Source organism: Arachis hypogaea, chromosome 4 (genome assembly GCF_003086295.3).
Source record: "Arachis hypogaea cultivar Tifrunner chromosome 4, arahy.Tifrunner.gnm2.J5K5, whole genome shotgun sequence".
Lineage (NCBI taxonomy): Eukaryota > Viridiplantae > Streptophyta > Magnoliopsida > Fabales > Fabaceae > Arachis > Arachis hypogaea.
The window spans coordinates 9,710,360-9,725,036 of NC_092039.1; the positions used below are offsets into that span (position 1 = coordinate 9,710,360).

Sequence of the window (14,677 nt, forward strand, 5' to 3'; positions counted from 1 at the left end):
TCCATCCAAACGTATTTATTGTGATTTAATTACAAGTATAATATAAATGTAAAATTTTAGTAATAGGAACAAAGATAGTAGATGAAAATAATATTAAAAAAAATTAACAGGTATATTTAGATATCATTTTCCTTCTTTTCAAAATCATTTAAACCAAACAATGTGTTATTGTTGTTGTGGATGCTCATTGCAAATTGAAAATGGAATCGTTCCCACTTAGCTCTATCACTTTCACATGGTCCATGTAGCTTAAAAGTTGCTATGAGAAAAGGATGAAGGAGTAGGGATGAGGAAAAAAAAAATTACCCAAACAGGTACCTGCGCGACTACACAGAGGGAGTTAAACGAAGATCCACAAAACTTTCACTAAAATGTTCACTAAAATGAAGACCTGCCCCATGAATAAAAGGAGATGGAGATGGTGATAGAGGTATTTATTAACGTATGAATATTATTAGTACTCTTAGTACTTTTTTTATTGGATATTGTATAACATTAGTAGATCACAGTATAATAAAATATGAAGAGGTAGTTAGTATAATTTTTTTTTCTTTTTGGCGGTATATAGTTGAACATTTTATCTCGGTGAAAACGTACTAATGCAATAGATACATTTCTCTTTTCTTTAATTTGCATTTTACTAAGAAATCTGCAACTCAGAATGGATTTCATCAGTATCCGTGAATAAAACTATAAGTGTATAATGTACATTGTAATTTTTTTTTCACTCTCCATTGAAAATCACTGTTCAGCATAGTATTATCTTCAAGTATTTGAGGATTTGACCCATTCCCATGAGCTGGTTACATAACATGGACAAAATGGCATCTAGATGGACATTGACTCATTGACTCATTGCAAATTTGAAACGGGACCTTCCAAGTCTCGAGTCTCGACTCCTTTACACACCTGTCCCTAAGTCTTGGTTGGTGGCTGAATAATTTTCTTCATTTCTATTCATATACTTATTCTAATTTCTACATGCTACCACTCTTCAAACTTGTGTCTATGTTTCATGAGAAGGGTAGATAAGAATACACCATAGTAGAGTGAAAGAGTGGAGAGGGTCCTTCTACTTGGTTTCCACATGGCAGAGGTTGGTGAAAGAAAGAAACTGTCACATGGCCTCCTCTCGTGCTTCTGTGGACATGGAATTACAAAAGAAGAACCGGTGCAATCAGCAGTATCCGACGAGGACGGAATCACAACAAGATCAAGCAGGACTTCGACGGCGGCAGCCGTGGATCACAACCTTCTTGGAAAGATCGCGGGTGCATTTAAGGAGCTTGCAGAGGTTGTGGCAGCCGCCTCCAATAATGCAGAGGAGGTGGTGGAGGTTGCTGCTTTCGCCCGGGCATGTTCTTTCGTGGCTCCTCTTTTCGGTTTGGTTGGCTTCCATTTCAAGTTCATTGAGATGGATTATGTTACCAAGGTATTATTATTGGATGAAAACTCAGGTCGACTTGAATTTGATAATTGAAAGTCATTAAATGATTTGACTGACTTGACTAAATTTTCATCTAACGGCTCTCAATTATCAACTTCACGTGAAGTCGACTACATCTTAGTTTTTACCTTATTATTGTTTACTAATTAGTCTAGTTTTCATGCATATAGTGTAATAATGGAAAGTCATATATGTGAACAACTTGAATTAGGTGAATGATCTAATGGAGGCATCCAAGTCATTCAAGACATTGGAATCAATGGTTGATGAGGATGTGAAAACCAATACGGTGAGAAAACAAGGTAGCCACTCGAGGAATCTATTGAAGATAAAACGTGGCCTTGACTTTCTCAGACTACTCTTCGACCAAATTCTACTTACAGAGTACGTACATACATACATACATACATACTCCTTTGCAATGCATGTGTTAGTTTTTCTGTCATGATAGTGGAGATATTATTTTCTTTTGTAAAAAATGATGATGATGGGTTGTGGAAATTGGTTTCCACTTTCCACGAACAAGATTGTAGATCCGTGATGGCGAGTATAATTGGTTTCCACCTTCCACTTTCCACTTTCCACTTTCCACTTTTTCTTGCTTTCACACTTCCTGATGATTGGGATAGAGTAGCATTATTGTTCAGATCTTGGAACCTTTTTAAGCTATTGGTAGCAATAGGATATTAATGTTATATAATATTAAGAAAATTATATGGTACAGATCAAAAATCTATACAGATTTAAAGATATGCTTATGTGGCAAAATCTAAACCACACATCCTAAAGCCACACTTTTCACTTAAAACTATAACTCTTCACAAAGAAAAGCATCACCTAATGGAAAAAAGTAAATTAAGAGAAGAAATAATTAAGTTATCAAAATTAATAGACCAAAAATTAATTATTTTAACTAATGTTAACTGTAATGACACCGAATTCTTAAAATCAATACAAAATGATTTTTCTCAAAATCTTTATTTTACTATAAGTTTTATTGAAGGACTTCAAAAACCTGAAAAAACTTATTTTTCACACGGAATTTCTAAAAAATATTACCATGGAAATGATTCTCCACATCTTTATCATACTTTTAACCCACAATTAAATTCTATAGTAGATATGCTTGAAGAAATATTAGTATCCATAAAATTTCAAAGAAATAAGGAAAAAGAAAATCTCAAAGAAGAAAAATTTCAAAATATAATCAACATAACAGATTTAAAAGTAAAACCACCACTAAAATTATGAATATTGAAGAAAAATTAGAAGAAGTTACAATGCTTTTTAAACAATTAAAAATGGCTCAAGAAAATAATATTATGGAATAGGGTTTTCAAATAGAAGAAGAATTAGTAAATTCTGAAAATATAGAAAATGAAGAACACATCCTAGATTACTCAAGTGACGAAGAACTAGCAATTCCAATACAAGTAAAAAATGAAGCTAGAACATCTAAGGATAATCAATCTCAATTTAAATGGGAAACAGGTTTTGATAATTATGCTTTTAAAAATGGGTTTATAAATAAAGATTCAAAATATACAAAAATACCATCAAAATACGTTCCTAAAATCCAGGAAATGGAAGGAGAAAGAATGCTCGACTTAGACTGTAAAAAGAATGAAAAAGAAATTTTCGAAAATTGGTTGAATTCCTTTTTATTAGAAGCCTTTACTAATCCAAAACTTAGTGAATTGTCTGGAAGAGATATTTGGAATTACATAGGGTTTCATACTAAAGGAACTATAAGAGATTATATGACATCAATAGAAAACCAAATAACAGAAGAATTAGCAACAAAAATGACAGCTTATGATAAGATATTATATATAATGATGATTTTATATAAAGAATTTTTTGGAAAAAATATTATAAATCATAGATAAGAAGTCTATAATAAAGAATATCAAGAAGCAAAAAACCATTTAGCTAATATTCAGATATATGATCTATGTAATGTGGAGTCTTATATATGTGAATATAGAATACATTATTACAAATTAAAAGAAGAAGAAAAAAATCATTATCTTAGTATGTATATAACAAAACTTCCATATCCTGCTAATGAATTTATAATGGGAAGATTTATAAGAGAAATAAATAGAGGGACAATTGAAAATAATTTGGTGGAGCAACCTCTGCAATAAGAGAGGAAATAAAAGAACGTTGTATGCAAGAAGCAACTCAAAAAAGATTTGCAAATATAATTAGAATTTGCTGTCAGGATAATGAAGAGATACCCCAAAAATATGGTCTTAATAAAAATTTTCAAAGAAAAAGAAAATATCAATTTAGAAAAAGAAAATACTATCCAAACTGGAGAAGAAAGAGGTATTTTAGAAAAAGAGATAACAATAAAAACAAAAGACAAAAAAATGACTATTGCCCGAATAAAAAAGAAAATTGTAAGTGTTGGTATTGCCAAGAAAAAGGACACTATGCAAATGAATGTCCGAAAAAGAAGGATAAAAAGGATCTTACTAAACAAATAGAAATTGCTAAGTCTTGTTTCATGGAACCATTAGAGGAATCTGATGATAACTTAGACTATATTTTTTAATATGTCTCAGAAACAGACTCAGAGACTGAGTAATAATGCCACATTTATTACTATAAAAATAACAGAAAAGTTTATAAATGCTTTCATAGATTCTGGAGCAACACAATGCTTTGCTAGTTCAAATATAAAACTTGATTGGAAAAAATTAAAAAAACCATTAAGAGTTAGAATAGCTGACAAATCAATACATAAAATTGACCAAAAAGCAGAGATGGCTGAAATTTTTATTCAAAATTATAGGTTCATTGTTCCATCTATATATATGTTAGATTCTGGAATGGATTTTATCATAGGAAATAACTTTTTAAAGCTATATCATCCATTCATTCAAGAATTAACAAATATAGTTTTAAAAGTTCCACACGATTCTTCAAGAAACCAAAAATCAAAACGTATAAAAATACCAACTACTACTATAGATAAGATCTTAAAATTTAAAATATTTTCTATATTAGAGACATGTTATTTAAATTTATACTTTCAGATAAATATTCCAAAAAATAATCTTGAAATAAAGATAGAAGAACTTTTGGATGAAATTTGTGCTGAAAATCCTTTAGATATTAAAAATACAAATAACGAATTAGTAAGTATTAAATTAAAAGATCCTACAAAAGAGATAAATGTTCCAAATAAAATTCCTTATTCCGCAAGAGATAGAGAAGAGTTCTCGTTAGAATGTAGAGATCTTTTGGAAAAAGGAATTATAAGATTAAGTAAAAGTCCTCATGCGGCTCCAGCCTTTTATGTCGAAAACAATAATGAAATTAAAAGGGGAAAACGAAGAATGGTTATTAACTATAAGAAGATGAATGAAGCAACTATTGGTGATGCTCATAAACTTCCAAGAAAAGATTCTATTTTAGAAAAAATCAAAGGAGCAACTTGGTTTTCATCTCTTGATGCAAAATCAGGATATTGGCAACTTCGTTTAGACGAAGAAATAAAGAAATTAACTGCTTTTACTTGCCCAACAAAAGAATCAACAAGTGTGTTGCTCTATGAATGGAATGTATTACCATTCGGATTAAAACAAGCCCCAGGTATTTATCAAAGATTTATGGAAGAAAATCTAAAAGAGTTAAATGAATTTGTTTTAGTGTATATTGATGATATACTAATTTTTACAAAACAGGATAAAGAAGATCATCTTAAAAAATTATTAATAGTTTTAGAAAGATGTAAAGAAAAATGATTAGTTCTTAGCAAAAAGAAAGCAAGAATAGCAAAACAAGAAATAGAGTTTCTTAGATTAATTCTATCCACTCAAGGAAAGCTAAAACTTCAACCAAATGTTCTAGAAAAAAGTAAATTTATTTCCTAATAAAATAGAAGATAAAAAACAATTACAAAGATTTTTAGGATGTATAAATTATATTTCTGATCAAGGATTTTTAAAGAATATAACAGAATACACTAAAAGCTCATTTCCAAAAATAAGTACTAAAAAAGAATGGAAATGGGATGAAAAAGATAGTATGCAAATTCAAAGAATTAAAGAATTATATGAAAAACTTCCATAACTTTATATTCCAGAAGAAAATGACTACTTAATAGTAGAAACAGATGCATCAGACATAACCTGGTCAGGATGTCTAAAAGCTAAGAAAGCTATAAAAAGTTTGGAACAAGAAAAAGAATCACTAGATTCTAAATATTCCCCAAAGGAATTACTTTGCAGGTATATTTCAGGGACTTTTACTCCAACAGAACAGAGATATACCACTCATGAAAAGGAAACTCTAGCAGCAATTAAATCTCTTAAGAAATGGAAAACTGATTTACTACCCAGAGAATTTACATTAAGGACAGATTCAAGTTACCTAACAGGTTTTATACGATATAATTTAAAAGTTGATTATAATCATGGACGATTGGTAAGATGGCAATTATTTTTGTTACAATATCCAATAAAAATTGAATATATTAAGGGTGACAAAAATGTTATTGCAGATACATTAACGAGAGAATGGAGTTCGTCTACAACGCATTAGATCAAGAAATTCAAAAATATGAACAAGAACTCGAAAAATGCAAGCATTGTCAACAAATAAGGACACAGATCCAATCCCTCAAGAAGGCCATTGAAGCAATGAAATTAACACAACAAGCAAAACCATCAGAGTTCAGCCAGCTAAGCATGGTGGACAAATCAGGTGAAGAAAAAATTTCAGAAAATAAAACAATTGCTGAAATCATTAAAAAATCCACCCAAGATAAAAAATATTATGTAATTTATAATGGCCCAATGAAAGGAGTATATGATGCCTGGGAAAAAGCAGCACCATTCACACATCAATCAAGGATAATTCATAAAGGAGGGTTTCTAACACTAGAAGAGGCAAAGGAATCCTTCAGGGAATATGAAGCTCTCCATCCCAAACCCTAAAAAGAGCAGATAAAGCTCCAATTCAAACCCAGAGAACAGGGATAATAAGAAACATTCCTACAAGGGCTGAAATCAAGGAAAAGAAAAGGGTCTGTAGATCAAATCTCAGAGAAACCCTTAACATAGTCCTGAATTGGACTGAAGAAAAAAGGGCAATTTTGGGATATTATCCTATTGCCAAAGAACAGCTAACAAAACTGGTTATATTTCCAGATGCTTCCCCATCGGACACCTATCAGTTTTTCCAGTATGGATTGATAGATACAATTTTAATTTTTAATGATCTAAAAATTATTAGTGAGTTTCCTGCAGGATTTGTTGATGCAGTAAAGAGATTTAAAAATATGATTGACAATGTAAATCCAAGAGATATATCCCTAAAATTTACAAACAGTCAACCTATTTTTAATGAAGAAGAAGAATGCTTGGTTCCAGCACACCAAGTAATATTCATGTCCGTCTTTCCAGGAAATTTTCAACCAATTGATCAGATTCAAGACTTAACAATTTACAGCCATGAAGGAAGACTAGCCAGCACACTAGCAAGGGTCTTCGAAAGAACTCAAAAGATAACAAGGGAATCTCACACAAGAATCAATTATAAAAGCAGAAATACTCTGCTTGTGTCCAGTAAAAGAAATGAAATTGAAGAAAGAGAGATGAGACTCTTGGTAGAGTTTGAATCTGCATTCTACAATCTATCCGGACTCTTAGAAAAACTCCCTGAAGGGATAAAAAGGAATCTCTGCTATTTGATAAAAAACAGAGAAGACCACAAGTGCCAGCTGTGTGTCTCAGAAATATCTGAAGAAAGCAATAATGAAATAGGATCCACCCACATGATAAAAGAAGAAGACAGCTCATCCACCCACATAAAAGAAGAGGACAGCACATCTGAAGCATCTCTCGACATTATTGCATAATGACGTAAGCGCTTAGGTCATAGAGCACCAACAATGTAGCTGGTGCAAGATAATAAACAATGACGTAAGCAATGACGTCATAAGAAGGGTAAGGATGAGAATTGTCCATCAGACCCAACCATTATAAATAGATTGCTTAGGCAATTGTAGAAGGCATCAGACAATAGAAAGCAGGAGGCTAAGAGTACTCATATGCTAGGAGAGCAAGGAGGAAGCTGCCGAGGCGATTCTGTAGTCTGACAAAAGAATTCCCTTAGGAAAAATAGTTTTAAACTCCCCTCTGGAGTTAATATCTATCATCTCCTCTCTGGAGATAAAAACATCTTATATAAAATATACTAAATAAAGGAAGTTTTTCTCCAGAAAGGTACGCCTTTATCCTAATCTCTTAGTTATGAATTATTTAGAAAGTTTAGAATTAACGGAAGAATCTGATTATTATAGATTATCTGCCTTATTAGATAATGAAAAACAGGCTGTTCTAAAAACAGAATTAAATCTCAAATCAAATGAAAATTTTAATAAACAAAATCTTTTAAAAGAAGTTTTTAATAGAAAAAATATAATATACTATGAAAAAATTCAACTTGAAGCCCCTATAAAGATAAAATCCGCCAATGAAGAACTTGAAATAGCTTTGATAAATGATGAAGAATTGAGTAAACAGATTAAGAAAATTAAGGATCAACAAAAAAGATCTAAAATTGGATGGATTCATATTAATACTATACAAGTCTTAATCAAATCTACATATATGAAAGAAATTAATTCACCAATAAGCTTAGCAATCTGTGATAAAAGAATTACTGATGACCCAATAGATCAAATAATTGGAATTGTTCATGGAAACTTGGCAAACGTAAATGTTAAATTCAATGCCCATCTTGGATACGCTATACCTTTATCAACTGAAAATCTTGGAAGATCTATAAGCTTAGCTTATAAATTTCACAGAAAGAATCTAATGGAACAAGATGATGAACCATTTTCAATTACATATGCAATAAATTATGCTTTAACAAATAGCCATCATAATATAATATTTAAAAACAGAGAAAGAATTTATGTTGATGAATTATTTCAGAAAATTGTAAAAACAGAAATACCAAAATATAAAGCTATTGAAAACCCAGTTCTATTATTAAAAGAACCATTAGGAAAATTAGTTTCATCGAATTTTCAAATAAGAGAATCTAAAATTAATAGCCCTTTAAGTTTATCTAAGTTAAAAATTAAAGAAGAAAATTCTGAAATAAAAGAACTAACAAAAAAGGTCGAAAAATTAAATGAAGCCCTAAACACTAAATTATGACAATAAATAAAGAAGAAATATATGTAACTTATCAAGACAAGAAACAAGAGCTATTTGAAAGAGAAAATCGTTGAATTATTTACAGTTTTCTGAAATAAATCAAAGAGCATTTGAAGCCCTAAAAATAATCTATGACAAGTTGAAAAGAGAAGTTGAAAAGCTAGAGAAATTAATAGAATCTCTAAAAAATAGTGATGAATCAATGATAGAGTTTGCAGAAATTTTAAAATAAATAATGAAGCATAAAAAGATTGAAAAACCAGAAAATAAAATAAAAAGAAATAGGATGAGAAAATTAAAAGGTAAAATAAAGGAGTATAAAAGGGAATTAAACAATCTTTAAATTGAAATTGATGATCTTATAATAAAAAGGATAGAAATAAGAATAAATATAAACAAGTTGAAATTAAACTTAAAAAATTTATAAATGCCTGGAAAACCATATTATGACTTAAAAGAATTAAAGATGTTGAAAGAAAAAATGGAGAATGAAATTGAAAAATTAAACAGATATTTAGAACCAGGAGAAAGTGTAGAAATAAAAAGAGTTATTGAGGATTTGAGAAATTATATTAAAGAAAAAGACAAACAGATAAAAGATTTTATATACAATAATTCATGCAAAAAAGAATATTATAAACTAAAACAAGATTGAAAAGTTATAAATAAAAATATCAAAGACTAGTAATAAATGCAAGAGAAATAGTAGAAATGGTCAATACTTTTTATCAAAATCCTTTAAATAAAGCACCTATACAAATTATAAACTTACTCAAAGTAAAATATGAAAAGTTAATAGAAATTTCGAAAAAGAAATTAAAAGAAAAGTTGAAGTTAAAAAATTTAGAGTTAATAGAAATTTCGAAAAAGAAATTAAAAGAAAAGTCGAAGTTAAAAAATTGGTATCAGAGCCAAGTTAACGATTAAGGACAACTCTTTCTCTTTAAGCAACACTTTTAGTGACACACTTTTAAATCAAATAAAACAAAAATCTGTAAATCTGTACAAAAATGCATCTGTACAGTAGATGGACCCATAATATTATTATGGCATCTATATTGCCGTGTTTGTCTTATATATATATATATATATATATATATATATATATATATATATATATATATATATATAATTTTAATATGTTCTTATTTTTATAGGTTGTGATATTAAATATGAATTGAGAAAATTTGTGTTTTAACAGAGGAAATTCTGTAAGAGATGCGGTTTCCAAGGCTTACACAGAGATATTTCATTTGCGTCATGGTTGGGCTCTCAGAAAGGCTGTTTCTTCAAGATTGCATCACATCCCAACAAAGCAGCAATTGTTTAGGAAACTCAATCAGGATGGTAAGTATGGCATCAAGTTAACTTTTTACATGTTTTATTTATGATTTTTATATTTCCCTTTCTCCAGATATTCTCCATTTTCTGAATGTCTTTTGCATGCTGCAGAATCTTCAGGAAGAGTGCTAATGCAAGCTTATGTGACGGCTTCCCCTGCACTACTCCAATACATCGACAACATCTTTTCTTTCAAGAGAATTGGGTATAGATTGGTGACCAAACTTACTGTATTCTGTTACTGTTTAAACTTTAAACAGAATGTGAATGTAATGCTTGCCTTAGAGTGCTCATTGATGCTTTGTAAGATGATAATTACATGCATAATTCCTTTGAATAATTCCTCTAAATGTAGTTTTGGATTCGTATTTACTGGGAAATTTTCTACAGAAAATTACTAGTGGCAACTATTCTTGCTGTACTTTACACAACATCATTGTTGGTGCATAACTGCATAATGTGTATATCTCCCAAATTCTCACCCAACAGAATTGAGAAAACAGAACAAAGTGTGGAAGCAAAAGAATAACTGCAACATCAACTTATCAAAGAATAAGAAAACAACTAACTTCAAACTGAATAATTAGCAGGAGAAAGAATACAAGGAAGGGGAATATTTCATTTCAGTTTCGTAGCTTTACATTTTGCAGAATACAGCAGCATCCTAGAACAATGTGCAAAAAGATAATCCAGGGAAATGGATTCTAGATTTTCCCTATCATTATCATTATTCTATACATGTAAGAAATGAAAATTCTATTTAAAAAGAGAAAATATTGGTTTGTCTTTGCCCCCCAAATTTTGTTTATCCTTGTATGAGCTTGGTATAGATACTATTATGAATCAAATTATTAGGATATATAAGAGATTAATAACAGAGAAGAAATACCTCTCATCACTGAACTCCCCCGATGCAGGAAAACTTGATTTCATAAATCAACATGATGCAGCTATGATTTCTTTAACATGTAGCTACTGCACTTGAAGCAGTACATCTGATTGGAACCAAGGTTGATCACATTTCCATAATCATTTGGATTCTTTATGCCAGTAACACAACTATGGATTTAGCAGCGTTAAAGCCCTGTGGAAGCCAAAGTACAAAAGTTCTTGGCCTGATATGGACATAAAACAACTACTTTGTTTATTGTGTCATCTTAAAGGGCTGACAACCCATCCTGTAATGGGGTTCTGCCTGCGAAATCTCAACCTGTTATGCCCGCCGCTTTGCAACCGTTCAAGCACCGCATATGTGATTGAATCCGGTGTCAATCCTTGCTGCTTAAGTTTTGCATAAAGGTCCACTGCCTCAGCAGTTCTCCCGCTCCTTTCAAGACAATCGAGTAAAATGTTATATGTGACCAAGTTAGGATAGCATCCTACTGCAAGCATCTCATCAAATAATTTACGCGCCATGTCAACTTTTTCCGTCTTGCCAAAACATTCAATCAGTGTACTATAAGTTACAACATCTGGATTCAATCCTTTCTCTTGCATCTCTCTAAACCTCATGTGAGCTTCATCAACATCCCCATTCTTTCCAAGGCAATTGATCAGAGAGTTATAGGTAACAACATCGGGCTTACAATTGCTACTCTCTAGTTCTTCAAACAATTTTACAGCAATGTCAACTTCCCCAGATCTACCAAAGCTGGAGATCAGAATATTGTATGTAAATATATCTGGTGGAGGGCCATCTTGTTTCATCTTTTCAAAAAGATCATGAATATGTGATATTTGCTTCAACCTTCCCAGAGCAGTGAATACTGTATTATACATCATAGTATCAGTAGTTATACCCTTTTCATGAATTTTACCAAGAAAGTCTATAGCTTCTGTTGTCTTACCACCATTGCATAAACTCTCCACCATGGACATGTAAGCATCTCTATCACCCTTGTCATGATAGTTCCACATGCTGCAAAATAGTCTATGTGCTTCACTAGAATGACCCAGTTTGTTTAAAGTCCTTACAAAGTATGCGTATATCTTCTTATTAAGATACTTCTTTGATAACTCCACTATATCATCAAGCTTATTAAGGCGTCCTTCAGCAACCAAAACATTCAAAAGCACACTGTATGTAAATTCATTAGGCTGACAATCATCCTCCACCATCTTTGAGAAAATTAGAATGACCTTGTCAACCATTCGCCCCTTGGCAAGGGCCTCAATGATAGTATTATAAGCAATCAAATTAGGAATACACCCTTTTTTTAACATCGCCTGAAAAAGTGCTAGAGACTCATCAGGTTTACCAGATTTACCCGTCATTCTGATCATAATGGTGTATGTAAACGCGTCAGGCTCACAATGCCACCGCTTCATGTCCTCAAAAACTTTATATGCCTTATCCACCTGCCAAAATATTGCACCATATGCAATAACTGATAATCAGGATTAACGGAATCAACAATTGAACTTGTATTTTTCGAAAGTAACTCAACATTTATACAACTTCCTTACTTGTTCAGTTGTTCATCTATCTATCCAGATTCATCGCTCCTAAAGCTTGCAGCTCAACAAACTCACAAAACTAGTAAAAACTCTATCCAAATCCTCACCAACCTACACTCCTATACCGGTAAGCCCAACCACAACGAAAGAACTACACTTAGCGGTCCGCACAATCCAAATTTCGAACAATAACAAAACAAAATCAGAAGAATGCAAACCTTTCCATCTTTAGCCAAAGCATCCAAGAGCATGTTGTAACCAAAGATATCCAACTTGTAACCGCGCCTCTGCATCTCCAAATACACATCAAAACCCTTAGACGAATCGCGTGACCTCAAATACGCCTGAAGCAAGCACTTGTAGGTGTAGGCATTGAGCCTCAAATCCCACTTCTTCACCAACCCAACACACATCTCGAGATCCTGGCCAGTGCCGAAGAATCCAATGAGAATGTTAACGGTGGAGATTGAGCCACGTATGCCGAGGCGGTCCATGTCGCGGAGGAGGTCGCGGGCCATGTCGAAGCGTTCGGGGGAGGTTGAATTGGAGAGGATGAGGAGGAGGCGGTTGTAGGTGAAGGACTCGTGTCGGAAATTGGGGGAAAGAGAGGGGCAGAAGTGGAAGAATTTCCATGCAAGGGATGGGGATTTTAGGGATTTGAGGATCTCGGAGGCTTCGAGAGGGGTGAGGACGGTCGGGCATTGGGGTTGGAGGGACTGGAGGTAGTCGGAGAGGTCGGAGAATGGGTCTGAGAACAACGGCGTTTTGGGGTTTCGGCTGGAAGAGTTGGGGATGTGGTTGTTGTAGTGGGAGAGAAGGATTTGGGTGGCTTTGCAGATGAGGTGGCGGCGGGGGAGTAGGTAGCCTCGGGGGTCGGAGGGGAGAGGCCGCGGAGGGGTCACTTCGGCGGCGAGAGAGCGACCGGTTGGGGAGGTGGAGGTGATCTTGGCGGTGTACTTTGTGGCAAAGTGGCGGCGCGTGGGGCGGAGTGGGTGGTGGCAGCGGTTTAGCTTCATGAGTGGGGTTCGGTTACAACTTAGAAGAGAAGCTCAAAAGCGAAGCTCAATTAAGACCATTATTTCCGTTGAGCAATCAAGACCCTTTTATTTAAAAAGAATTATTTAAGCACAATACAATATGAGAATAAGAAAATTAACTCTTTGGTTAATAATGAAATTCGTTCTTGAAACATCCTCATTTTTTAAATTGATTTTTGAAAAATTAAATTAGCCATATTAATTTTTGAAAGATAACTGTCTATGCTACACCTGCAATACATAATTGATTTTAAGTTTAGATAAAGGAGAATAGTTGTGTTAGGCGTTCGATAGTTAACATAAAAACTTAATCGAATATTTATGACATGGATCAAAGATGTTATTATGCTAAAGTTAGGTCTTTATTCAAAAGTAACGTGCAGTATGACTCGCATATAGTGTCAAATAAGCAATAGACGTTGCATCAGTGTCCGGTGTAGTATTAAGTGAGTAAAGGTTCCCGCGTTTTCATGAACGGACGAGAGTAAACAAACTAGTTTACAAAGAAAAAGATAAAAGTAAAAGTCGGAGCGACAGAAGGTTGATATTTGGGACATGGAAGATAAGGCACTCTAATAGAAAAATCCATGAAGGTGGTGGATACCATGACAAGGAGAAAGATTAACATCATGTGCCTACAAGAAACAAAATAGGTCGGTGCAAAAGTTAGGAAATTGGATACCTCCGGATTCAAACTTTGCTATACAGAAAATGTGAATAATAGGAATGAAGCAGGTATTATCGTGGATAAGTAGTGGAAGAAAGACGTAGTAGGTGCCAAGAGGATGCGTGATCGGATCATTTCTATCAAACTTGTGGTGGAAGGAGGTACTTTTCATGTGATTAGTGCCTATGCACTGCAAGTGGGTTCGGACGAGTAATACAAGATAAGATTTTGGGAGTATCTAGAGAGTTTGGTCCAAGACATACATTCAGGAGATAAGATTTTCTTAGAAGGAGATTTAAATGGTCATGTTGAAAGAGAAGTGACGGGGTATGGAAGTATTCACGAAGGCCATGCTTTCGGGGTGATCAATACCAAGGGTAAAACTATTTTGAACTTTTCCTCAACCTTTGGCCTTCTCATTGCAACACGTTTTAAAAAGAGAGACGAACATCTTATAACATATAGGATTGGCATGACAAGTTCTCAAATTGACTTTGGTTGAGGAGAGTCGACAAAAAGTTTTGTATTAATTGTAAAATTA

General features: G+C 32.9%; 1 protein-coding gene and 1 pseudogene across 2 annotated transcripts; one reads left to right on the forward strand and one right to left on the reverse strand.

The window, feature by feature from the left end:
- Positions 1-258: 258 nt before the first annotated feature.
- Positions 259-10,347, forward strand: LOC112796192 (accelerated cell death 11-like; annotated as a pseudogene).
- Positions 10,348-10,574: 227 nt separating this feature from the next.
- Positions 10,575-13,566, reverse strand: LOC112796191 (pentatricopeptide repeat-containing protein At1g51965, mitochondrial). Of its 2 annotated transcripts, XM_029297767.2 has the most exons (3): positions 12,651-13,526; positions 11,823-12,333; positions 10,575-11,741 (listed from the first exon to the last, which is right to left on the reverse strand). In XM_029297767.2, the coding sequence occupies exons 1-3, from the start codon at positions 13,446-13,448 to the stop codon at positions 11,128-11,130; spliced, it is 1,923 nt and encodes a 640-aa protein (XP_029153600.1). In that variant the 5' UTR covers positions 13,449-13,526; the 3' UTR covers positions 10,575-11,127. The 2 variants fall into 2 exon arrangements, with proteins under 2 accessions (XP_029153600.1, XP_025694322.1); XM_025838537.3 differs by having other exon boundaries at positions 10,575-12,333; positions 12,651-13,566.
- Between the last annotated feature and the right edge of the window lie 1,111 nt (positions 13,567-14,677).